General features: G+C 41.0%; 1 protein-coding gene across 5 annotated transcripts in view; it reads right to left on the bottom strand.

Annotated features, from left to right (window-relative positions):
• The window catches only part of ATP11B (ATPase phospholipid transporting 11B (putative)), a 107,398-nt gene that overhangs the window by 57,006 nt on the left and 23,348 nt on the right, over window positions 1–27,044 (bottom strand). For all 5 annotated transcript variants that reach the window (XM_061637399.1, XM_061637400.1, XM_061637398.1 and 2 more), the window contains exons 2-15: window positions 26,636–26,752; window positions 23,559–23,648; window positions 17,323–17,403; window positions 15,613–15,720; window positions 15,282–15,410; window positions 14,357–14,460; window positions 12,548–12,595; window positions 10,100–10,164; window positions 7,669–7,750; window positions 6,573–6,723; window positions 4,620–4,817; window positions 2,977–3,135; window positions 1,357–1,532; window positions 246–314 (exon numbers count right to left, since the gene is read on the bottom strand). In XM_061637399.1, the coding sequence (XP_061493383.1) occupies window positions 246–314; window positions 1,357–1,532; window positions 2,977–3,135; window positions 4,620–4,817; window positions 6,573–6,723; window positions 7,669–7,750; window positions 10,100–10,164; window positions 12,548–12,595; window positions 14,357–14,460; window positions 15,282–15,410; window positions 15,613–15,720; window positions 17,323–17,403; window positions 23,559–23,648; window positions 26,636–26,752 (1,577 nt within the window). The remainder of the gene's footprint in view (window positions 1–245; window positions 315–1,356; window positions 1,533–2,976; window positions 3,136–4,619; window positions 4,818–6,572; window positions 6,724–7,668; window positions 7,751–10,099; window positions 10,165–12,547; window positions 12,596–14,356; window positions 14,461–15,281; window positions 15,411–15,612; window positions 15,721–17,322; window positions 17,404–23,558; window positions 23,649–26,635; window positions 26,753–27,044) is intronic.

The raw sequence follows: 27,044 nt of genomic DNA, 5'->3' as shown, positions 1-27,044 counted from the left end.
TAACCCAGAGTGGCTATGTGGGTGAGTCTGCTAGCAAAATAAGCTAGGTCACTGAAGTAAAGCTCTTCCAGAGTTTTGGTCCTTCCCTGAAATTCAAGACAAGCCAGTCAAACATAGTGTAGATTTGGTTGTAGACTGTAGATTTGTTTGATGTATCAAAACTGGTTAAGATTCCTTATAGCTTCTTAAAAGCACAGAAGTACTTTAGGAAACATTAATATTGTTTATTTAATTTTTTTTTTTACCTTTCTGGCTTTCCACAGCTTTTAAGCTCCATGCTTTCTGCACTTGCTCCAGTAAACACAACACCAACCCTTAAGAGTATGAAAGGAAGACGTTAATTGAGAAGCGTCCATATTAAAACAACTGCTTAGATAACACTCAAAAATGTTACACTACCCCCCAATACACACATACAGCAGGAAAAGTTATTTTACGAATAAAATCTTTTTATTTATTGGAAAATACACAGAGCTGAAGAAAGTTGAAAGACACACTTTCCCACTTCTCCTTCCAGCTCTATGTGCTTTTCATCTGAGCAGCTGAATGGAAAGTGGAATGACGGAGCAAAAGGTGGTGTGAGAGAGTATGCCCTTGGGCCCAAAAAGGTTTGTCATCCCATCTTCTATGTTGCATAATGTTCACAAAGGTTTTTAAAGGGCAACCAGTGAATCATCTTTTAAAAAAATCACTTTCATAACAGGGAATTTCCCTATTGGAAAATTGTTGTTTTGAATTATTTATTTGTCTGTTTTCCATTATTTCTATACTGCCCTTCCTGCCACGGGTACCCACAGAAGTTAACATGGGAGAAACAGTCCATATAATAGTTCCAAACATCTAAAGATACCTCACTAAAAATAAAATATATGGGTGCATGCATATTTCATACAAAAACAGTATCAGCTGTTGAAATTCCAGATGACCGTGCCTCAAATGTCTCTTTTCACTGAAAGGGGTGGGGACCAAGAGGGAGGGATGTGGCTTGAGGAAAGGGTGGGGCTAAAGGACCCACTGCTACCCTCTTGCCCAAGTGTCGGTCCTACAAAGAGTTCCTCTAAGTGAGGGCTTCAAGACACTGCTGCTACACTATGTCATTATGCACAGCTGCTCAACGGGCCCCCACTGGCTGTTAGCAACCCAGTCTCCACTACGATCCATTGCCACTCCAATAGGTACAACGCACCACAAATATTATGAATCTAAGGCAAGACGTTTCATGTATCATCGCTCTCCTTGCCCCCCCCCCCCAAATTTCTGGATTCAAAAAACATTAAAGGTACAAGTTGCATCTTATCCAGTGTTGCCATTTTTGCCTGCTAAATAATGCACAGAATCAGGGCTTCTAATCCTCACCTGCGGGCAGCTTCAACTAAAGCCTTTTCATCTGGGGAGGAGGCATAATACTCCAGCTGAGATGCTATGCCATTGCTACGCCAAGGACTGTCGCAAATACCATCAGTTTGGTCATTATTAATCTGCACTGTATGACAGAGACAAACAGCTTTCAGGAAGATTTCTTCCTCTTCTGTCTGTTAAAAAAAATTGAAAGACATAACATGCTAGAATAGGGAACTCCGAGCCAGTCACGGGTATGTTCTCGAATCATGACGATAGTTTTTATCCTCCCCAAGTGATAGTCTCTCAAGATCAGTTATCTAATAAACAAGGCCTCAGACTGCTAGAGGTTTTGATGCTGCATCACTTGGAATGTCTGCATGGTTCCTTGCTTGACATGTCCAAAGGTGCTTTTACATACCTAACTAGCAGGGGAGCGAGTGTAATAGATCATATATTTGTGGCTAACAACCTACTTACAGAAGTATCAAAATTTGATGTAATTAACAGAGTGGAAAGTGACCACTTCCCCCTGCTAATGAAAATGAGGTTATTTTACCCTCCCCCCTTTTCTCCACAAGTTAATTTGGAAGGCATACAAATCCCTGAGTGGAGAGTTCGATGGTCTACAGCCTTGTGGTCTACTGCCTCGGAATTTCTGTATAGTAATCTCCCGGTCTTTATTAGACAAGCAATATTAACACCTGAAACAGATGCTTTGAAGCCATATCAATCAATCGTGTCCATATTGAGACCCATATTGACATCGAATAAACAATTACCGGCATTGGGGCCATCAAATTGCTGGTGGTTTGACCACGAATGTAAAATAGCAAAACACCATCTAACTAATTACGCCCGCCGTGCAACGAGATGCCCAGAAATTTTCAGCGTTTACATAACACTGTATTAATAAAGAATAACTCAAATCTGACACACAATTTTCTTTTTATCAAAAGAAATGAGTTACTATAAGTTTAGATATGCTCATCTGCAGAACTTTCAGACCATAAGCTAAGAGCAGCAACTTCTCAATAAGCACTGGAATGATTTTCTTCTCCCAAACCCTAAGATGGTGATACTTGCTTACTGCCAAACCTCTCAAAATTCCAACCTGGCATCATGCAATATCAGTAGAACTAGAGGGGTATGCACAGTTACAGCAAACATGGTGCCACCAATTCTTTGCAGGTGACATTGTGAGCTTGGGCCATACACCAAGCAACTTCTCACAAAATCCAGAAGTCCTACACATAAAAATGAGTCAAGAGGACACACAAAATACGTAATTGTTCCAGCTAAAGGCAGCAATCCTGTGCAATTTTTAGCCAGGATAAAGTACCATTGCAATGAGTCAGAATTACTCCCAAATAAACATGGATAGATTCAAGTTGCATGACCACAATTCAATGAATCTCTAGCTATTTAACTGGAATATTACACAATTTATTTATTTATTTAATTTGTATACCGCCCCATAGCCGAAGCTCTCTGGGCGGTTTACAACAATTAAAAACAAATATACAAATTTAAAAACACATATTTTTAAAAGCAATTTAAAAACACATGCTAAAATGCCTGGGAGAAGAGGAAGACACTAATCAATTTTAATTGGGGAGGAAAAAGAGAAAATCTTACCAGTGTAGGCTGTATTCCATCTGGAACATCCTCAATCAGTCCTTCTGGAACTAGTTTGGCTTTGATCTCTTGGTACTTGATACCATTAATGGAACATTCCCGAAACTGCATCACATTTTCAGTTAATGTACCAGTTTTATCTGTAAACACATACTCTACCTACGACAAGTTGAGAAGAGGTATGAGCCAAATAGGCTTAACAGCAGCAAAATTAAGTTTCTCTCGTTCCCCACCCTGCAAGCAGAATATTGATGTGGTCTGCAGGATACAGGGCTGAACTGAGAGCTGGACTCAAATCCAATTACATAATAGTAGTCTCAATAGGACACCTGCTTCATTTATTAAATTGGACAAAGTGATTTCTGTTATACACAGGGCTGTGTTTAACAACCACCCTGTTGGATCAGGCCAAAGGCCCATCTAGTCCGGCATGCTGTTCTCACAGTGGCTAACAGAATGCCTATGGGAAACCCACAAGCAGGACCTGAGCGCAACAGCAGTCTCCCAACTGGTGCTCCTCAGCAACTGGTATTCAGAAGCCTACCACCTCAGATACTAGAGGTAGCACACAGTCATCTTGGCTTCTAGCCATTGATAACCTTATGTGTCATGAATTTGTCTAATCCTTTTTTTAAAGTCATTCAAGCTGGTGGCCATCACTACACCATGTGGTAGCAAATTCTATAGTTTAACTGTGCACAGCATGAAGTAGTAATTCCTTTTGTCCATCATGAATCTTTTAACTCTGCTGATCTCACACACAAAACTGATTCAAGGTAACTCAATTCAGTGGATTCTGCAACCGCCAATTATGCAAAGTCAGCATGTGTTTTGAATGTACAAAGCTGTTTTTTAAAAAAGTCAGACCATTGCCCAGTATTGTCTCCAACTGGGAGAGCTCTCCATGCTAGCTAAGATCCTTTTTACTTGAAATACTGGGAATCCAAACTTTGGGGCCTTTTGCAGACAACTATGTGCTATACCACTGATCTATGGTTTACTTTGCTTATTTGCTAGCACTGCAGTTTGTTCTGCCTCTGCAAGTAATAAGGAAAGATCAAGCTGCTATTGCACTATGCTGAAGCCCCAACTCACAGCAACTACAAAGCCTACTGAATTCTTTGGTTTCAGAGATTTCTTCACAACTATAAAGGGCAGTAAAAAACTTTTTTCAAGTTTTTGCACCTTTTCTGTCCTTGTGTGAAATATGCATCACTCTGCTTCTAGGAATTATTTTGATTCTATAGAAAAATAAGTACACAAAATCATTGTTCACTAAATTTTAGAATGAATTCAGCAGATACCAGAAAGGCTTCAAATCTGTATTTCTCCCAGACACAAATGCTTATTATATGGATTTCCTGCCTTTCCTCCGAGGATTTTGAGACAGCATACATGGTTTTCCCCTTCCCTTCATTTCAGCCTCACAACAATCTCACAGGGTAGGCTAGGCTGAGAGATGGTGACTGGCCCAGGTCACCCAATGAGCTTCATGGTTGAGTGGGGATTCGAATCTCCCAAATCCTCATCAGATATTCTAACTATCACACCAGATTGGCTCTTCAAAGATTTATGGTAACATATTCAAAGTATTAATGAGAATGATAGAGTGATACCAAACTTTAAAAAAAGCCATTTTATACCTGTCCCAACTCTTCATTGAGGTCTGAAGTATTTACTTGGGCCTTCTCATTTGTTTCTTCATGATAGAGGTCAAGATCCCAACCAATAAAAAAAGATCCTAGAAATTTCTGCATCTCAACTGTCACGTAAAGTGAAATGGGGATAATAAAGTTGTAAAGGACCAGGAAAGCAAGGAAATCTGAAATAAATCTCAAAATCTGAGAAAGAGAAATCGTATTAGTCAAACTAAAAGTGAAGCATACTTATTTAAGAATAAGTAATAGTAAATGTGAAGTGACCCACTGTGCTTTAGGATGGACATACGATAGACATCAGAATGCCTCCTTCAAAAGGTCGACTTTTCTGTTTGAGGTGATATGACAGCTGGGTTTCAAATGGAAGAACTATTTTGTTTTTGTATAATAGACAGTTACATTTTCATCCCACTTCTTCAGATACCTCTGCATGGCATACATAGTTACTCCCCACCCCACTCCATTCCATCATTTATATTCAAGGCAACCCTGTAAGGTGGGTTAGGCTGAGAGGTGGTGACTGGCTCACAGTGAACCAGTAAAGTTTTTGCTGAATGGGGCTAGAACCTGTCCCTCTGTACTCTAGGCCTAACCCCTATGCCACATCCTAAAATACACCTTTGCTATAGAATGTAAGTATAAAATACTTGATTTTGTGAACTGTCACCTAGGATGCTGTGCACCATTTTACTAGGAAATAGTTCTGAAGTAGAAACTTCATTGACTGATATGAATTTGTAGACCTGACGAATGCATACACAAACTAATGCTAGTATCAGTTAGTCAGTGTACATGATTGCATAGAAAGATGGGACATTTTCATTCACAGATACTGGCATTACTCCTCATTCCCTAGACGTGAGGAGAAGCACCCTAGCAGCAAGATAACTGCCTCACTACCACATGCCTCTAGCACTAGGGAAAGCAGCTTAACTGCTCAATCAGACAGAGAGAGAAAATACAAGGACACTCTTTTGTAGCTGTCAGCTGTCTCCTGGCCTTTCAAGGCCAGGAGGTGCAATACAGCAGCTGGTCATTCCACAAAGGGGAAAAGCTTCTGGGCGGCTCTTGCCACTACACCCAGGGACAAAGGGGAACTACTGTAAGAATCCCAGATCATTTTTCAGATGTATGGAGGCAGGTGAGGGCACAAAACATAAGCAAGGAGTGGGTGTGAAGAATCTATAAGGAGTATATGCAGGAAAAAATGGCTTTGAAATCCACTTTGGGTAAAAGGAGCCTTGGTCTGCTTTGGGAAAGACACACTGTGCTTTGAACCTGAAGCAGAACCTTGCTCTGGTTTTCTAAAGCTTCTGATGTCTATCTCGTCTGCAAGTCAACACTACATCCATTAATTAGCACAGGGGGAGCACAAAGGCTTTGAAGGAGGGTCGATCAGGATAGCTGTCAAAGCCCCAGAGCTCACCTTCAGAGAAATCCTTGTTTGCATGGACAGCGTGAGCTGCAACTACTCTCAAGATGTACATCAGGGCTTTGACAGCCATGCTTACAGAGCAGATTCAAAGATTTGGAATGAGCCCAATTTGCTACAGAGGAGGCTTGAATTGCCTCCAAAGGAGCCCATTTTAGTTCAGTATCTTGAGCTTTAGCCCAGACAGATGCCCACCCCAAGAAAAAGGACAAAGGCTGGAAAGAAAGTGAGGTTCCAGAGATGGAATGAGGCACTGAATAAAAATGTACCAATATAACTTCAAAAGATCTTATTTTGGATATTAGAAGCAAGCTGATCTACCCATCATGAGCTAAGAATGGCTTTACTCAGCTGTGGATCCTAAGTTCTTGTGATCTTCAGAACTATGGATGCAAAACTGGAACGCATATTGGACTGTGGAAGTTTAAAATCCAAGCTTCCATAGCCCACTGATAATCCTTAACGGGGGGAAATCTCCTAGAAGATGCACATGATTTCACAATTACCTTACTGCTGTTTCTCTCATGATCAGTTTGCTGGTTATACCAAGGTTCATGCCACTTTTCTTCAGACTGCCAGGCATATTTCAATATTGTACTTAAGACTGCTTCAAAAAGGAGGATTATTAGATAGATAATCAAAAAGGAATTCATAGACCTAAGGAAAGAAAATTGGTGGATGCCGATTTAATGTACAAATATCCATAGAATGGAAATAGCTCTGTAAAACAGCTTCACGGGCAAAAACGGAAGGCTGGGCACTCCAAACAAATTAAAGGCACCCAAACATTGCTCCAGAAACATCTCTCTATGCATGTTTGTGGGTGGAGACAAAACCAACTCCAGGGTACTTCTTTCACTGCATGAATACAACCTTCTATTTAACATGTCTGTAGCCAAAGAGTTCAAAATTGCCCACAGCAGATGAATTTTTTTTGTCAATAGCCTTGTGCATCATTACTACTTTCAGCACTGCCAACAAAGGAAGGACTGTGTTCAGTCTTATGCAGAGCTTGGAAAAGTTACTTTTTTGAACTACAACTCCCATCAGCCCAATCCAGTGGCCATGCTGGCTGGGGCTGATGGGAGTTGTAGTTCAAAAAAAGGTAACTTTTCCAAGCTCTGGTCTTATGGTTCCTTTCTGTTTCTAGCCATCCCCTGGTTGCAGAAGAACAATATTGATCTTCTCTATAAGGAAATGAGGGTGAAAAGTCATGAGGAGAAATCCCTTGCTTCCAACCTAGTTAGGAAAAGGGACTGGAAAGACAATATGGCTATGGGTGAGTGTGGAAGGGCAGGCTCATTAAGCAGGAAGTGAAGTAAAGCAAATCCTTGGAGGAGAGTGAAGGGCAAGGAGGAAAAGATGACCGGGCTTAGGATCCTCTGAATTATGTCAAATATAAAAGGCCCAATTCTCATGTAATTTTCCAATGTGACAATGCAGTTTATCTCCCTAAACTTTAAAGAGTACAACAGGATTATTTTCCATTGCCCAGAAAAGTAGTACTTAAAACCTCCAGTTTTGCAGCTGACAACACAGCCTACCAGATCTTTTACGCATTACCATAATCTACAACTGAGCAAAATGCTGCAGTACACATACTTTTCTACTGCTGATCGTTTCTGTGATTTGCTCTTGTAATTTAATGCCATCTTTGTCTCCATCCCTGTATATACGGCAACACCTACAACAAACAAAATCAATGTTTAGCACTTTGTGTTTACAGCACAGGCTGATAAAAAAGGATGCTATTTTTATTATTGTGATGGCCAGCGCAAAGCCATAGAAGAAAGTGTCAGATTTTTAACAATACTCCATTATGAGAAACTGTTCAGATACAATACTAAAGCAGTTTAGTGCCATGAGAAGTTGCTACAGTGAGACTTTGGCTCATATACTCCGGGCTGGCCCTGCCCCCCAGCACAGCTGTAAAGAGGAGTTTGAAAGCTGTTGCTTCTTTCTAAATTAACAGCAGTTGTGCCATCAAAATATGGACTAACTGTGGTTCACTATGATTAAGAATACAAGCAAATTTCTAACCAAAGTTCATGAAGCTGGCTTACTTCAACTATCTGAAGTTAAGATTAACTAGTTTGGATTAACCATAGTTTACAGTTGATATACAGTAAGGCCCCGCTTATACGGCGGGTTAGGGACTGGGCCCCCGCCGTAAAGCGGGACCCATAGACTATAATGGGGCCGTTGCACGAAAATGACGTGAAAATGTCATAAAATGTCGCAAAATCGGCTTTAAAAAGGGGAATTTCCCGCTGCCGCATTAGTGGAACACCAGAATGCGAAGCGCCGGTAAGCGGGGCCCTACTGTAGCATGCTGAACAACAATTCATCTAAATGGAAGCAGAAGCTTCCAATCTCCTTCTCATGACCATACCAGTAGAAGGGGACAGTGCAGCAGCCCAAGGCTTGCCAAGGCACATTCTTGTAACAGTAAACCATGACAGGACATTATGTCTGAACACAGCCAGTGGCTGATGAAGCATGTAAGTCTATTAAGAGTTTTTCCTTAGTGTCAAGTCTGTGCTACTATCCAATAAAGTATTTATTTATTCATTAAATTTATATCTTACCCTTCCTCCCAGTAGGAGCCCAGGCCGGCAAACAAAAACACTAAAAACACCCTAAAACATCTTAAATAGAGCTGGGTATCATCAGCATCCTGCTGAAACCTCGTCCCAAATCTCCTGGTGACTGCTCCCAAGGACTTCATATAGATGCTAAACAGCATCAGGGACAAGATGGTACCCTGCAGCACCCCACAGAGCAACTGCCAGGAGGCTGAAAGACAGTCACCCAATGCTATTCTCTGAAAATGACCCTGGAGATAGGATCAGAACCACTGTAAAAGCAGTGCCTCCAATACCCATCTCACCATGTTGGCCCAGAAGGATACCATGGTTAATGGTATCAAAGCCACAGGTGGCACTCCCCCTGTCCTTCTCCCAATAAAGGTCATCCATCAGAGTGACCAAGATCGATTCAGTCGCATAAGCAGGCCTGAACCCAGATTGGAATGGGTCAATGGAAGGGGGAGAAGAGGACACAAAGGTAGATCAAGGTGGCCCACTAAGGACTCACCCTATTCTTGTGATTGCATTTGTTTTAAACTTTTATTTTAATATTGTAATTTAAATTGGTGTAACCTGTCCTGGAGCCTTATGGTAAAGGGTGGGTGATAAACTGAAATAATCATAATATAGTACAGCTTCACTCATTTATTATGATTTTTAAAGCAAAATTAATCTCAGACAAATGCTTCATGGAACTCCATAGCTTCTCCACCCTATGAAACATGCTTGGAAAACAGCTGGTAAAGCATGCAACCACCAGGGTATTAATCAGGGCATTCCACATGGAAATGTGCTGGTTTTGCAACATCTTCACTTTCAGTTGGTTTCTGGGCCCATTTCAAAGTGATGGTTTTGCCCTTTAAAAACCCTCCACTGTCTGTGTCCAGGATACTTTGAAGACTATCTTCTCCTAAGGGACTGTACTCAATGTTCCCCAAATGCTCAAGGTATGGTTCGTCATACCTTAGACAGGCCCATCTCAGCAACGGCAGTTAAGTCTGTGGACCTCCTTTCCTCGGGATACGGCTCCGCCTTGTTACTTTTTAGGAGCAGCCAGACCATGCTATTCCAAGATGGCTTTTTGTAGCTGTTAACTGAATTTCTGCCTAATGGTTCTGCTGGGTTTCTAAGGTACATCTAGTCTGGGACTGTTGTAATAGGATTGCACAAACTGTTTCTTATTAATTACAGGTTTGGGGCCTTACATCACCATGCTGAAGCACTATCAAGACTATACCTTGGTGCTGTCCCAGGCTGTGATGGCCAACAGCATCCCCACTGGCTTGGTCAAGGGGAGGAGGAGAAGAGGACCCAAAGGTAGACCAAGGTGGCCCACTCTGGTTGATGCTCAAGAGATAACTGCACGGGGGGAGTGGTTGCTGTGTTCCCTTATCCCGCCCCAAGAATCTTTGAAAAATTAGTGAAATACTTATATGGCTACAAACCAAAAATTTCTTTGGTGTTTTTTAATCTTGCTCCACGAAGTAAGAGACTTTCAGGCCCAAGTGGTCTAAAAAAGAAAGATCATTTTTTATGATTACAGAACACAATATATCAACAGCCATTTGCTTAGCTGTCTAGTCCACCAATTCTAAAAAGCAACTTGCACCATGTGAGGGTACGCTACAGAAATAAAACTGGGTTCATTCAAGGTGAAGAGAACTATGTGTGACATTTCATATTTGGTAACCATCAACAGCCAGACAAAACAGGTAGTATCCTTATTTTGCCTAAAGTAACTTAAAACAGAAGCTGAAATGGGGAAGGAGGGAGGGGAAGATGATGCACTATGCAGTTAAGATAATCTGTCTAATTCCCTTTTATGAACAAGCTAATAGAATACTGCCATTGAATGACTTGTTAATCTGCATGATCCAGAAGGACTTTTTAATTCTGTTGTGCACATCTATGAAGAACTAAGGAATTCTCATTTCAATACATAAAAGGAACAATGAATATCTGCATGTTTTTCAAAAATTTCTGCAGTAACTTAAGGATAGTTCTTTGTACCGGCAGCATCTGCATGCACTGGTCAGTGGTCACACGTATGGAGGGCCGCTTTTCCTTGTTTTTCTTTTTATGACATTATCCTACCGTTGTGTCAATTCTTCCTGGCTTGCCATTTAAGTAGACACACATCCTGGCCAACTCACTTTGCATCCCCTTGCAAAGAGGAGGTTGAACTTGTAAAATGACTGCTCCCTTATTTCTGTTGCAAGGACAAAAGTAATGACTCCCAGCTCCTGGGGTGCTTGAAACTCCTGTGGTTCTAGTGGTTACTATATACCAGTATTTAAGCACATATTTAAGAGTGCAGCACAGGAGTCAGTAAATAGATGTTGTGGGTCAAATAAGGCTACTACCCAAATGATTGCTGTCAGCCTCTTTCTGTCAATCCAGAGAGGAAAGACGGGGGGGGGGGAGAAGAAGAGTGGGTGCAAGGCTTGCAGGTGGCTTTGGGAGAAGCATTGGCCTTACACCTCAGAAACCTCCCTTAGATTGACTGTCTGCAGAAACAAAGCAGTTTCAGCATAAATGGGGAAATGGAACAAGCAGTTGGTAAGACTACATTCCATCTAGTGGCGGAGTACCAATCCATTCCTTATGCTTAGGGGAAGACAGCTTCTATAAGAATCTAAAAATGGACTAATGTGTAGTGGGGGGAGGGAGAACAGTTATTTTCTTAGAGGACTGACATGATTTATGGATTTTATCAGCAGTAAATTAAAACTGATTTTGCAAGTTAGCTCACTCCAAACTGGTCAAACTGGTATCTGGCAGTTCATGACATCATTAAAAGTAGTCTCAACCTGCAGCTGCCTCTCAGTTTTAACAGCTTCTGCTACAAAGTCACCTAACTAGTTTAGAGATTTTGTGATACAGTAGGGCCCCGCTTTACAGCGCTTCGCTAATGTGGCAGTCTCAATAAGACTAAAGCCCCACACATACAGCGCTTGTTCCACTTTTACAGAGGTTTTCGGGCGTCGCACACCATTCTATTCAATGAGTTCCGCTTTTCAGCAGTTTTTGCTTTTCAGCGGGGGTCCAGAACGTAACCCGCCGTATGAGTGGTGCCCTACTGTAACGCATTGGCACAGTAGTTGGTATACCCCCTAACAAGCACTCATGTGCTGGCAAAGGAAGCTCTGGGGTAAGGAAAGAAGTCTTCTAAATTCCTTAACAACAACGTGAATGTTCTCTGCTATGCATTAAAATGGATGCCAGCAAAAACAATGACGCTAAAACAAACGTAGAGTCTGATCTAGCAGGGCTTTTATGGGTTTTAAGTTTGTTGTACATGTACATCAAAGAACCTATTGTTTGTTTTCAATAAATACAGCAGACCAAGCAAAATTTCCAAGTAGCACTTCAAGGAGGAATATTAGTCAGCTACTTGCACTCATGCTGCTATATTTCACTGAGAAAATAACTGCCCCTTAGTACTGAATGAGTAATGATCTCTAGACCTTTTATTGAACTCAGCCTCAATTAACGAACTGCAGCTCCCACCTCCATGATGTCTTCCCAAACTTTTTTCCATCTTCTAGGCTTGAGCAACTTATGACCCAGACCATATCTATGTCTGGTTTTGGGAGTCCCAGGCAGGCAGCCAAAACAGGGGATTTGCAAAAGAAATCACCTCACACAGAGTCAGGTCTTTTCACAATATTGTTGTGAACTGGAAATGCCAGGTACTGAATCTGGAAACTTCTGCATCCAAATCATGTACTCTTATCACTGAGCTTTAGGCCATCCCCATGTACCGAGCCCCTGATGGCTGACTGATTTCATCCAGCTTGGTGGTTCACAAGCTGTGAAGGCCTGCTGCAAATTTGCTGTTTAAATTTGAGACAAATAACATTGCCCTTTAACATTACAAAAAACTGACTTACCGTACTATTTCCTCTATTTGTTGACTTACTGTTATTCGTCCAACAAATCTGCAAAAGAGATTCATGTCAGATTATATATTTCTGGATATTAAGATCTTTCCTCCAGTTCAGCAAGTTAGAAACAGCATACAACAGGAAGAAAGGTACGTATTTTGAGCTGCCATTAATCCTTGCCCGTGACATATATTGAATGATTCCATGCAGATATATTCAATAACTTGTCAAAGGCAACAAATCATTTCTCTCGAGAGTATTAATTTATTAGAAAGGAATTTTAAGATAACCCCTGCAAAAATTGATTAGATGGCAAGATGCTTACAAGAGCAATGTACATCTTTAGTTAACTAGTCAAATCCACATTCTTGAAATAAATTCCCTTAGAAGGGGCAAATGGAAGGAAAATTGTGTTCTGTTTATACATAATAATCCAGTAACAGTTACCATGTTAATTGTCAAATGGTTAGGTCTGCCATTTTTCCAACAAGAATTCTACCCAGCATTTTTGGGCCTTTTGGGGGACAAATTCTTAGGTTAACCAAGATTCATGGTCTCCAACCCCACCTCCTCACTCTGGGGAGAAATGAACAGTATAACTCTTCAAGGTCAGGGAAGATCCTGTATTGAAATAACAGACAGCACCCAGTGTGATCATCTACTTCCTCCCTTGGAGTGCCATCATGTGAGAGTCTATGTGAAACAATGGGTGTGTGTTTGTCTCTCTCTCTCTCTGACAGGAAAGGTGGCTGGAAGGGAGGGAAATAATATCCTAACAAATTCTTGATAGGGCTTTCCTGTTATGTTACTCATATTGCTCCTGTGAAAAATTGTTTCATATCAGCCATGACCATTCCCATAGCAAGAACCCCATGGAGTTTCATCTTCAGAGAAGCTCCATAAAAACATAAGAAGAGCCTGCTGGAGAGGCCAATGGCCCATCAAATTCAGCATCCTGTTCTTACAGTGGCCCAACAGATGCCTATGGGAAGCCCACAAACAGGACCCTGAATGCAACAGCACTTTCCCCTCCTGCAGTTTCCAGCAACTGGCTTTCAGAAGCATATTGCCTTCAACAAGGTAGAACATAGCCATCGGGTTTAGTCACCATTGATGCAGTTGGCTCCACAGTCAAAATACAAATGAAATGGTAGCTGTTGGCAGGGAGTCCCCAACAGCTCATAGCACACCAGGTCTTTTCACAAGATCCAACTGCTGCAGATGTCTCACCACATGGCAGTGCACATTTCCAGAGTTTCTGAGAACTAGGGGAAGTTGTTCTTACTCTGCAGCTGTGCAGAGTGATGTAGATCAATGTTAAAATTCTTCAGTGTGTTCTTTTCAGTGCTTGCTCAAAACATTTCTGTTTAGGCAAGCCTATGGAGACACGTAGATGTTGAGGTGTTTTAATCTATTTCAGTCTACTGCTGATTTTAATTCTCTTTTAAATGTTTTAATTACTTGTTTTTAACTGTTTTTATTGATTAATACTTGTAAACCGCTTAGAATTTTTGTTATAATTAAGCAATAATTATATTTTGCTAATTAAATAAATGCTGGCAGACAAATTAAGCATTCTGGCCCGTGCCTTGCCACCAATTACATTGTTCTAAAAAATGAATGTTTCAGACAGGCGTTACATGCGCCGTTATCACTGCAAAGTCCTCTGCTAATACTTATAGCTTTACACAGCACACGTATTTATATAATAATGAGAATTTCTAGAGCAACTTCCTCTAGAATTATCTAAAACACCTTAAAACACCACAAAACTGCTTTCTCAATCCTCTTTTAAAAGAAAATAAAACAAGACACCTGTAAAGATCTGCTTCTGGCTGCTGACATTCTATCACAGCTACCAGTTTGTCCAGTTTGGCAACTGACTGCAATACTGCTGTTTCAGGGGCTGCAACATGCGTCTAAAAGAGAAAGAGAAAGAAACCACCACATAGGTTCCATTAGGCAACACCGAATAACAACGTCTAATATATTGGGGATGTTAAAGGCATACACTTGCACCAATCAGAGACGTCTAGTTAGGATACCCAGTCTGCGGCTCTTTTAACTAAGCCTCCAAATTGCATTTTCCAATATATCGCCAGCTCCCAAAGCAACACTGAGTGAACATAAACTAAACATCAAGTGCTAACTTGCCACAATGTACATATAACCTTTTAAAAAGCCACTCAACTGCATTTTCTGCTTTTGCATCTGATCAGAAATCCAGAGGAGTGTTCATATTTCACACCATTTGGAAATTTAATACAGATGATTGTTTTTTCAAGTGGTTACATGTACACCACTTAACAGTAGCCTGAATTTGCCTGCTGCACACGCATAGATGATCATTCTACTAAGTAGCTAGTTTCATTTCAGGTTACTGACCTCTATAAGCGCAGTATGAGCACATCAGTGCAAGATGCACATAGGCCTTTTATCTCTATTGTGCCAATACTGCACACACAGATTTATATGTAGCACATCTTCTTCTTAAGGATTCTTAAGTCTATCTAGAAATTCACTGTCAAGGGCTGACTTGAAAATAGTTATCTGGCAGTAACAATTTCAGAATCAGAATATTGTAAACATGTACGTCAATTGCTCAATATTCTGAACCCATGAAAAATCAGCATGAAATCATCACTCTTTCTCCATAAAAGAAATTAAAAATATATCAGCCTTAGTCGTAAGGAAGCAAACCTTAAATTTATTTCCCAATAAAAAATGGACAAAAACAGACCTTAAGATTAGTTTCTCCATCCAAGCTTGCAGTAGTAACGTGACAAGAGCCATCTGCTCTATCAGAGGACAGAAGTACAAGATCGACAGGGAAAGTTTCATCCTTGGCTACTCTGACAATGTCTCCCACCTGAGAAGACACAAATATATCTATTCAGATACTCCTTTATAAAGAAAATGGACTAAAACATTCAAAAACTTGTGCAAATTTACATGCTATACAAAGCAGCAAAGCTTTTAGTTCAGTGACCAATATAACACTTTCATGTGTACACACACATAATACACATACTTGTGAAATGTGCAAGATCACTTTGCACTAATATGCATACCCGAATGTTCTTTGATCTAGTTTTTACAAGGCCACCACTGCGAACAACGTACACTGGAGCTCCATTCACTTCATTGTCTGCCTTGTGGCGTAACCAATCTTCATAGCCCTGGAAAGAGTCAACCATTAGAAGCATAGAAGGGGTGGGGGGAGCCAGCCACACACAAAGTTGCCAGAGAAAGAACATCTTTGTAGCCAATTTACTGATATCTGTGACAAATCAAACCACACATGGCAACTAAGCGCAGGGGCCAGCAAGTAGCATCCCACTTGGCTCCTGGCAAGATATTCTTTCCACTTTAAATTATGTTGTGTGAGGAGCAACGTAACTTTTCTACTGGCTTCATGATAGCTGGGCTGAGAAAAAATTAACTCGGGACGGGCAAAGACAGGGAAATAGACAGTATCATGCACTGTTGTTGTGCAACTCAAATTCACTAGGCAGGGGGTCAAGTAGATGGCCTCAGAACTTTTTTTGGATTTGCATTAGGGCTCCAGCTCATGGTCTTGCTGTGACCCACGTCCTCTCCAAATGGGACAAAGCATGGCCGCCAATGGGGTTTTCTGCCAGGCACTACAGTGCAACTCACGCGGAATCTCCCACTACATTGTCTTCAAGGCAACATTCACCTCAGTTTGTCAAATGTCATTATTTTGCCACATTTACTGCTGGTATGTGTTATTGCAGAAACATTTCCAAAGAAAACAGAAGTGATGTGAGGAATCTTATGTGAATGCCTGGAGAAGGGTCATGAGAGACTGGAAGAAGTCACAAGTGTCTGGCTTTCCCTTAGCTATCATTAACTGGGCTGAACACAAGACTGTTGACAGGGAGTGACCAAGGCAACTGCAATAAGCCTGGAGACATTCTGTTTGAGTGGGAAGAACAAAATAAAATGTGTACAGCTTTTACAGCGTAGCTTCTCTCAGTACATAAGCCACTCCACAAATCTAAAGCTGTTATGCAAGAAATGACTCTTCCAGATACGTAAGTGTGAGGCAGCTGGGAAAAGATCTTTATGATGCAAACTGACATACAAAACCCCAGCATAAAAATCTGGTGTCAGTCTGTCACTGTCCTCATAAGGTTCTTGCTACAAGTCACTGAGTATATGGCAGCTAGATAAAAATATCCCCAGGCTAACTGGCAACATAAAACTTATTTACTTGCTTCCAGTTAGAAGCCCAAGTCCAGTGGAATGCTGTTAACATTTCACAAAGGTCCAAAAAGATGAGACAGAAGTGGAGGAGCCCATACATTGGCTGTGTTCCATTACGTACAAGCCATCTCCCACTGTATCTCAGATGAACTACAAGCTCATTTCTGAACCTTGCTCAAAAACAGTCAATTTCTGGTCTAGGTTCGCCACTTGCTAGTGGATAGACATCATGAATTTAATACATTTAAGGGCAAAATTGTATGTCACATGAGGTATACAGCTGCCTTTGGAAACAGCTTCCTTGTATCAAGTTTCCCCCCTTTCCTCTGTCATGTGTAGGATTGCGTAGGCAGCATCACGATATCATGTTAGGCATAGCTTTGCCTCCATTCCGTACCCCTCACACGTGGGGAAATATACAATATGACAAAGTCACAACACAAGGTAAGTAATCCTGCACATTCTGGCTGTGCTTGAACAGAGGGATGTTCTGTATTGCACATAAAATATCCATCTGCCCTAAGCAAATGCCTCCAAAAGCATCTCCTTACCTGCTTTATGGCCGTCACAGTTATTACAAAAAACAATGGCAATCCACTGGTAACTGGACTTGTAGGGGTATCTATCATAAGCTGGAGAGGGAAAACAAAGATGAATATAGTGTCAGTGTGAGCCCAATTTTGAAGATGCTACAATCACGACTGTATATCAAATAGATCTCCCATGGAGCAGATATGCATTCTGCTAGCAGGAATTGATCTAGTTATAACTACTCAGGTGGCAAAATTTGCTCTAGCTGTGGGAAAAGTAAGAGTTAGATACCAAAAACACCTTGTGGGGCGAGTGGGATGTGCCCCAGCGCTATTATGACTGCAGTATTTATACACTAAGACATGGGGTAGGTCAGGGTATCTTTTGCTTGGGAGAGGAAATTTTATTTGAAATGTATTGTTCTTTTACTGTATGTTGTTGAACTGTGTTGTGTTGAAATATGACTTGTATTTTAATATGTATTTTGTATCTTCCTTTTACATGCATTTAGTTCTGGTAGCCTATGGCTCTGAGCAATAAAGATTCATTTCATTTCAACTGTATATCATGCACAGGAGTCTACAAGTTTTGGCTGGCCTTGGTAGCTAGCCAATGCTTCTAGTTGGCACTGCCCCTGTCCCATCCCTGACTCTGGGAAGGAGCACTCTCTCTTCCCCACCATCATATGGAAACCTTGGAAAAGGCTTGCTACTTCCAAGTGCCTACAAAGCTCAGCCAAATGTTGAGAAGGAGCCTAGCAATGTGCAAGAACTTATCCCTGATGTCAGGTTAGGCTTTGGAGGCACTCAGAAAGCAGTAAGCAGCACTACTCCTTCCCAGGTGCCTACAAAGCCCAGCTTTAGGCTAGCAAGAAACCCTCACCTGTCTCTTGCTAGCCTAAAAGATGCACTTGCCACCAGCAGGCACATTTATGGACCCCCAATTTTATATAGACTGTGCAGTGACCTAGCATGGAATTACCCTCCTCCACACTCCCTCACTGCATTCCATTCAAAGTGGGAAGGAAAAGTTGTATTCCACTAAACTGCCATACAGCCTGAAAAAGACAGGTGTTCTGTACTTTAGGCTGATCACAAAGGGTGGACAAATCTGGGGAGTGGCTCCTGAGATTCTTACTCACAGCACAGAGAGGGCAGTCCACAGAACTGCGCGGAGAAGGGCACGTGCAAAACTAATTTTCAGCACAATCAAGAGACTAAAGTTCTACAACACATAGCAATGTACCTTAGTCCTAAATAACAGGTTCCTCTTGCTTATATTGCAAAATAGGCAATCGTAATCTGTCCTATCACTACTGTTGTGCTAACTGCAGCAGAAAATATTCAAACTCTGCTTTTATCATTTTCTTGCTGCTAGAAAACACTATCTTGCAGGATACGCTGCATGTCTTCATAAAAAAATCAACGAAACAGCAATTATTCAGAAACTTAATATTAATCGGGGAGACTTACTACTTTTAAGGAGGATTTAACACGTTCTCTAGGAAGCTAGAATAATAGATTTTATGCAAATAATCAGGGGGGAAAACTCAAGGATTAGCATCCAATAGCCAGCCCTCATAGAAGAGCACCATTTGGAACAAAACACTGACAGTTTGCTGTCCACTTTACACCCTAAAGTTTCATTTAAAGGAGCCAAGAGGTCCTGTTTTGTATTAGTCCAATTTGCTTTGTTTGTAGAGACTACTGTTTTGTCTACCCATCAAGTGTTAGTTTGTAGTTAGGTATCACCTGGTAATTGCAGGACACGGAATAATGGGCTCAAGTTGTAGGAAGCCAGATTTCGACTGAACATCAGGAAAAACTTCCTAACTGTTACGAGCCATACGACAATGGAACCAATTACCTAGAGAGGCAGTGGGCTCTCCGACACTGGAGACATTCAAGAGGCAGCTGGACAGCCATCTGTCGGGAATGCTTTAATTTGGATTCCTGCATTGAGCAGGGGGTTGGCCTTGATGGCCTTATAGGCCCCTTCCAACTCTACTAGTCTATGATCAAACGAATCCACTTTAAGAGATCATGGCCAGGTTCAAACACAACACTAAACTATGGTTTAACACTACATGCATGAAGGAGCTACTGTGAGCTTTGTATTCATGCACCTCCACCCTCTTTCTTCTCACATGTGGTTGAAACCTGGCTTCTCGTTAACCTTAATCCTGTTAAAACACACATGCTTGCCTGACCCTAACGAGATTTCCAATGAAAGGATGGGATCATTTTGTACCCCAGAGATGCTTTTTGTTTGTCACCACATGAATGCGGCCTATGGGACAACAGACCTTCACTTTTGGAACCATAAAGTCAGCAGTCTGCTGAAATGAAGTAAAATCATTTGAGAAGGTCAAACAGGAAGAGCATGGAGTTTGGTCTTTGTTTCTTTAGTTTTTAACTGTATCCTTGATGGCTCCTTGTTTTGTATTTTCATTATACATCCACTCCTTTTAGGGAGGGATATAATATGAAAAACATAAGTTCAAGCCAATTTCATGGCATACATGCACATATTGAACTTACTGCTATTCTTTCAATATTGATTCTATCCTTATTTGCAAATGTTGAAAATTAAACTGCGTTTCTGAGTTTACTAAACAACAGAAAGCATTCAAGTACCAACTAGCAAAAATGTCAATAAATGAGAGTGAGAAAAACAAACCAAATTCGTTCATATTGACATTACAACTCAATTGAACTTGCTGTTCAAACATTCAATGTTGAGCGCTGCTTATGAAAAAGCTTTTGCTGGATGTCAGGATTCCTTTCCTTCTAAGATCTATTTTTAGAGGGCAAAGAGGCTTCAGCAGAACTTGTGAAACACACTGTTAACAAGTTGAGAGGAAAGCCTGGTGATAATGACTCACAACTACATGACATCACTGTATGCTGACCTGTGCAGACAGGATGAATGACTACCTGGAAGGGAGAAAAGGACCTTTGAACACATTTATTGAGAACCTGATTTCCCAGCTTTTAGAGCTTGCATTGTTCCCCCCCTCCCCTTCATATTAGCTTTTCCCTCACAAATTCTTTTTATTTAATGGCTACAAATGGGTTTCTAATGTACCATTTTTTATGTAAAAATACCAGTAAGTATTCTGAAGTCGCTCAATATTGACCTGACCCCAGTTTGCAAACAGAGTACATGTGTGCATAAAATGGGCTAAGAACATGGTGCTGTCATCCCCTGCCATGAGGGGTCAGTTACACACAGAGACAGCAGGAAGGCCTCTGTACGGCTTACAACAGGCTGGCCCTAGTTATTCCTGCTTGTGACCCCAAGGGGGGATTTGGTTAGAGACAGGCTGACACTTAAACACCATGCCAGGAGACAGGCTTTCGCAAGACTCTCCTAAAGCATGCCTAATACCTTCGGAAAGGATTGCCTTGCCCTGGAATGGAATGTGGCCCAATATTATAATTGGAGGAAAGCAGCATGGGACCAAAACGGAAAGGCGTGGGTTGCATTCAGTGTAGTGCTAAGCCAGTTGTTCTGTCAGTACAAGGATTCATCTGCATGCGGCAAAGTGATCTCCCCCCCCCGCCTTAAATCTGTTCTGGGGATCCTCCCAACCCTCCAGAGCCGACCTGGAGGTGGTGCAGGGCACATGCAGGGGAAAAGAGGGAAAAAACCAATTGCTAGCACTAGTTAAATACTACCCAGTGAGTTGAGGATTGAGAATCAAGCTCTGCTCGTCCCTTAACTATAAGAGCCATAAACATAGCAAAGAAACACTTCAATAATGCTCCCTTTGGAAATTCGGCTCTTACTTATACAATTCTTTGCAACCCTGCAATCTAAAGTGCTCCATGGATATAGAAGTACTATGCAAATGATATATATCCTTACCAGTTTTGGGCAACATTCAAAACTTAGGATGCCTGACAGGTATTGCACCTGTTATTACAAAGCTATTAGTGGCAGTGAAATTCTGCCACAGCTCCAGACCAAAATGGCCAATATAACCCCAAGGGTAGCCAGTGCAAAGGACAGGTAAAATGACTGTTTCATGGCTGACCAGATTGCTGAGGGTCATAAATCCCTGCCATCTGACTGGTCATTAAATAAAAAGCAGAGAGGAGAGAGAGACATGCTTTGACTCTCAAGCTCCTCTTCATGTACTAGATAGGGTTTTGAGAAATTCCCTATCAGTTTACCAAAGCAACCTAAGAGGATGTCCTGGTTTTTTTTTTTTGACAGTGATGTTCATTCATGTAATCGTGCATTTATGTTCCAAAGCTGATTCCTGACAATTCCAAGTTTCCTGAACTCTTTTCTATACATACCTCATATGTATGAGGACAAGGTACCTCACCAAAGGCTTCTGAGGAAGCTTAGCAGTCATGGAATAAGAGGAGAGGTCCTCTTGTGGATAAGGAATTGGTTAAGAAGCAGAAAGCAGAGAGTAGGAATAAACGGACAGTTCTCCCAATGGAGGGCTGTAGAAAGTGGAGTCCCTCAAGGATCGGTATTGGGACCTGTACTTTTCAACTTGTTCATTAATGACCTAGAATTAGGAGTGAGCAGTGAAGTGGCCAAGTTTGCTGACGACACTAAATTGTTCAGGGTTGTTAAAACAAAAAGGGATTGCGAAGAGCTCCAAAAAGACCTCTCCAAACTGAGTGAATGGGCGGAAAAATGGCAAATGCAATTCAATATAAACAAGTGTAAAATTATGCATATTGGAGCAAAAAATCTGAATTTCACATATACACTCATGGGGTCTGAACTGGCGGTGACCGACCAGGAGAGAGACCTCGGGGTTGTAGTGGACAGCACGATGAAAATGTCGACCCAGTGTGCGGCAGCTGTGAAAAAGGCAAACTCCATGCTAGCAATAATTAGGAAAGGTATTGAAAATAAAACAGCCGATATCATCATGCCGTTGTATAAATCTATGGTGCGGCCGCATTTGGAATACTGTGTACAGTTCTGGTCGCCTGACCTCAAAAAGGATATTCTAGAGTTGGAAAAGGTTCAGAAGAGGGCAACCAGAATGATCAAGGGGATGGAGCGACTCCCTTACGAGGAAAGGTTGCAGCATTTGGGGCTTTTTAGTTTAGAGAAAAGGCGGGGCAGAGGAGACATGATAGAAGTGTATAAAATTATGCATGGCATTGAGAAAGTGCATAGAGAAAAGTTCTTCTCCCTCTCTCATAATACTAGAACTCGTGGACATTCAAAGAAGCTGAATGTTGGAAGATTCAGGACAGACAAAAGGAAGTACTTCTTTACTCAGCGCATAGTTAAACTATGGAATTTGCTCCCACAAGATGCAGTAATGGCCACCAGCTTGGATGGCTTTAAAAGAAGATTAGACACATTCATGGAGGACAGGGCTATCAATGGCTACTAGCCATGATGGCTGTGCTGTGTCACCCTAGTCAGAGGCAGCATGCTTCTGAAAACCAGTTGCCGGAAGCCTCAAGAGGGGAGAGTGTTCTTGCACTCGGGTCCTGCTTGCGGGCTTCCCCCAGGCACCTGGTTGGCCACTGTGAGAACAGGATGCTGGACTAGATGGGCCACTGGCCTGATCCAGCAGGCTCTTCTTATGTTCTTATGTTCATAGGACGTGGGTAGTGAGAATATATAACTGGATAGAATACCACTTGAAAACATTTGAGGAAAAACTATTTTTCAACACCAAATGGCAATTTTTTTGTCGTCTAATCTAGGCTGAGGCCAAGTGGTCCACACAGCTGAACTGCTTTGGAATTCTTATCAGACAACACCTTTGTGAAACAGGTTAAGCGAAAGAGATAGTGGTATTAGGCAAGTCACCTGGTGATCTTCAGAGCTTAGCAAGATCACCTCCCTCTCTCTGTCCCAGAGCAAGTCCAGCACTATTCACTGTCTCACACTGTCCAGTGATATTTGCCTCTAAACCTCTTTCAATCTTTTCCTCTTCCCTCCAAATTATTGGATTAAAATTCACTGGAAATCAACCCTCATATTCGGTCTCCAGTAGAATCCTCCCAATAAGTTAGTCTACCTCGCAAAGACCTGTTTCCTTCATTTCCCATTTGGCATGGTTTCAAGAATCACTAACCAAACCTTTAATATAAAGGTGCTAGTGTGTAAACAACCAACAACCATAACAAGCAATTCCCATGTGCCAGACCCCATATCTCAATTGTATATCCTTAAGCAATGCTAGATCATGCACTTTGAAGCCCACAAACCACTTAGAAGTTTATTTTGGCATTAAGCAGAATATAAATTAATCATAACTTACCTGAACCAAAAATATAATAAGAAAATAAAAGTTGGCTACCCTTCTGAACTGCTCAAATAAATTTTTGGGTACAAAATTCCATACAGTGTACTACAAGAGAAAGAAACATCAACAGTTATAAGCAGAGTTACACAGACCTACTACAGAAATTAAGACATAACAATGATTCAACTTTAAACATTAGGGGCTTCCGCCCAAATATATTTATACAATATATTCACAAATATTTTTAAGTTAACCCTCTTCTCAAAATGTTCATGTTAACCAATTTGTTTCAATAAGTTCACCACACTAAGAAAAAGATTTGAGAGGAAGCAATAAGCAACTGAAAAATTCAATTTTCACATCCAGCTTTTAATCAACTAGAATCTGGGACAGGGGTGAGAAACCTCCAGCCTGCAGGCCTAATTTGGTCCAGCACAGGTTGCAATTAGACCCTTGAGGCTGTTTTCCCCAAACCACACTACCTTTATTTATTTATTTATTTATTTATTATTTAAAATATTTCTATCCCGCCCTTCTACCCTATAATAGGGCACTCAGGGCAGCTTACAAAAATAAAATCAAACATGTACATAATAAAATTGTAAACAATAAAATCACAAAAATATTAAAATAAATAAAAATACATGAAATACAATTAAAATACAACACACACATACACACAGAGGGAGTGGTACTAAAGGGGACTACAAGGGTAAAATTTAACGTAGAAGGCATAAAATCAGTGTCAGGCTCTACCTTCAGTCCCTCCCAAAGGCTCTCCAGAACAAGAACTACCTTACCCACACTCGATGTCACATGTGACGTCAAATGAGGGCAGCTGGAGACGCAGCTGCCAATGCACAGGTGGGAGCCTTGAAGTATGCTCCTGATCATGCATTGGCAACAGTGCCTTGCTGTCAAGCTAGTTAGGACTGGCTGTGTTATCGAGTTCCTCATGGGAAATTCAGGAGCACAGCCTACCCAAGTAGAAAGCGGAGTTTGAAGTCAGTGCTGGTAGGTGCCAACTTCAAGCTTCATGGGATTGAAGAGGCTGGATCTGGCCCACTGGACAGATCTGTACCCCAATTTTGGGGTTGTCTCTCTTCAGTCTGGCTGCTAATAGAGTAAATCATAAATGCTACCCTCTGTGAAACTGCCCCATTATTTTCTGAATTCAACAACTCTGCCGGCCATATATCATACTACTGAAAAGTTACTACATTTTTTCCTCATGATCTTTTGTGTAAAAGGTCTGGCTCTTTCAAAACCTTGCCCACTTTCAATTCATAAGGGAGTCATGCCTCTGAGCTGATACTAAGAAATATCACAGGAGAGTCAGAGGTTACATTGTCATCACTATACATTCTTTTTTTTTTTAAATATAATGTTCATTAAGTTTTTGAAAAAGGACAAGAGTGCAAACCATAAACAAAAACATGGGAAAAATCCCTAGAATTACAAAGGTAAGTTAAAGAAAAATGTCTGGTCTAATTATTCTTTCTCTTGTCACGGGAACTTGAAGATGCAGCATAGAGCTTCAAAGGTTCTTGCGATGTTAACGTAACATCGGTTATGTTAAGAGTTCCACAACCTTGCATAACTTGTTGGTGTATTTAGGGCCTCTGCTCCCTCACTTATATATTTAATAAAGTGAAACTATACCAGATATAATGCCTTTTTTTAAAACAATCCTCTACGGAAAAGAACTTTTTGGGTTGACTTCTCTGACATGGCCAGAAACCAGACTTTGTTTCCATCATAGCTTTTTCCAAGTCCTTTCAAAAGCATGTAATGGTCAATCTTGCTTCCAGCAGCAAATAACCAGTTAATTCTTTATTCTTACAATCTACGTTTTGACCATCCCAGATATTTCAAATCCTCAGGGTGGGAATTGGTGATATCACATCTCCAGTACTTCTGAGATAACTGTGAGATCCAAGGTAATTTAACAGGCATGGAGTGCCAAGGGAAAATATTAAAACTACTGGGCTGTATTCAACTAAGTCCTACTCATAGTAACCCTACTGAAATTCATGAACCTAAGTTAGTCATGTCTATTACCTTCATAGGTCTACTCCGAATACCATCCAATGATTCCTTTACTAACACCAACACAGAATGCACTGGCTTCCTATTCCGTAATTTTGTCCATGCAGCATTGTCTACTGCAAAGCATAGGCCCCATTCCCACCATTAACTTAGCGCTTGTGGGTTTCCATATCTAAAGCTATCGACTGATAAGTTTTGGAAGCTTGCCTTTTTAAATTCATATTAGCTGCCAGCTCCATTTGTTCAAATTCAGTCAGATTTATCATCAGCCAAGTTCCAATGGAAGACTAGACTCATAATCACACACACTCTACCATTCCTATTTAGTATCCACTGTCATGACATCTAGTTAGCATGGTGTGTGTGTGTTTAACTTTTTATGCCTTCATGGAATAAAATAGCGCTCCTTACAAATTCTTTCTTAAGTAGGAAGTCAGTGTAGAGACAACAAATAGGCAGTTTTGGGAAGGTTCAATCATAAATTTAGCATTAATTTTAAAGAAGCACTGATCTCTCATTCATTCATTTCATTCATGGGCGATCACACGTGGCCGAGTAAGATTGTCTTCCAAGGTAAGGTCTGTGGGTCCGCAGGTGTCTGTGGAGGCCAATTCTGGATCCACACAGCCTCTGTTTCCTAGTTAAAGAAAATATTGCATCCTAAATCTGCTGGCACATGTCAAACCATGCCCCAAAACACAGAATTAGGATCAACACAAAGTTTTTCTTGTACAAGCAGCAAATGGAGACATCAACCCATATTCAGCAGGTGGATGACCTATTTTGTATTATTTGATAAAGTCTAAAACTGCTGTTGCAGCATTATAGGAAAATGAGGTATTTGAAAGTTAGTGTTACAGTTAAAACAGTCTCCGTGAAATTATGTAAAAATAAGCTAGCATGCTCATCCTGAGTTTTTGGACATATGCTTCTGAGTTGGGTTACTTTTTTTACTGACATGACCTCATTGGACAAAGTCAAAGCCTATCTTTATCTAGCATGCTGAACAAAGGAAGAAGGCCAACAGGAAAAGTTTCCCTTACCTTAGAAGATATTATTCTGTTTTCTGCAAACTTTTGAGGAACATAATGGCCATGCTGGGGGAAACGATTTGCTATATAAATAGTTCGGTTATCACTTTGATGTGGTGGGTCAAAACCCTGAAAGGAGAAAAGTGATTCTACTTATATCCATAAATACTTTCTACAGCATTTACAATACATGATACAAGCAAGTCTTGATTTCATCCTCACAGGAATACTCAGAAATCAGCCTGAAGGTAATGATGCCTTGCTTGACGGTAACTAATGGACCTCAGGGCAAGCATGGAATTTATCTTGCATCCAACATCTAACCCAAACACTTTTTTTCATTGCTACAGAAATCTCTAACATTTTTAATTAATTAATTTCCATTATCAAAAGAAAACTGCTTAATTCAACATAACTGAAT

This window comes from Rhineura floridana, chromosome 7 (genome assembly GCF_030035675.1).
Source record: "Rhineura floridana isolate rRhiFlo1 chromosome 7, rRhiFlo1.hap2, whole genome shotgun sequence".
NCBI lineage: Eukaryota > Metazoa > Chordata > Lepidosauria > Squamata > Rhineuridae > Rhineura > Rhineura floridana.
This window is presented reverse-complemented; position numbering and strand designations above follow the sequence as displayed.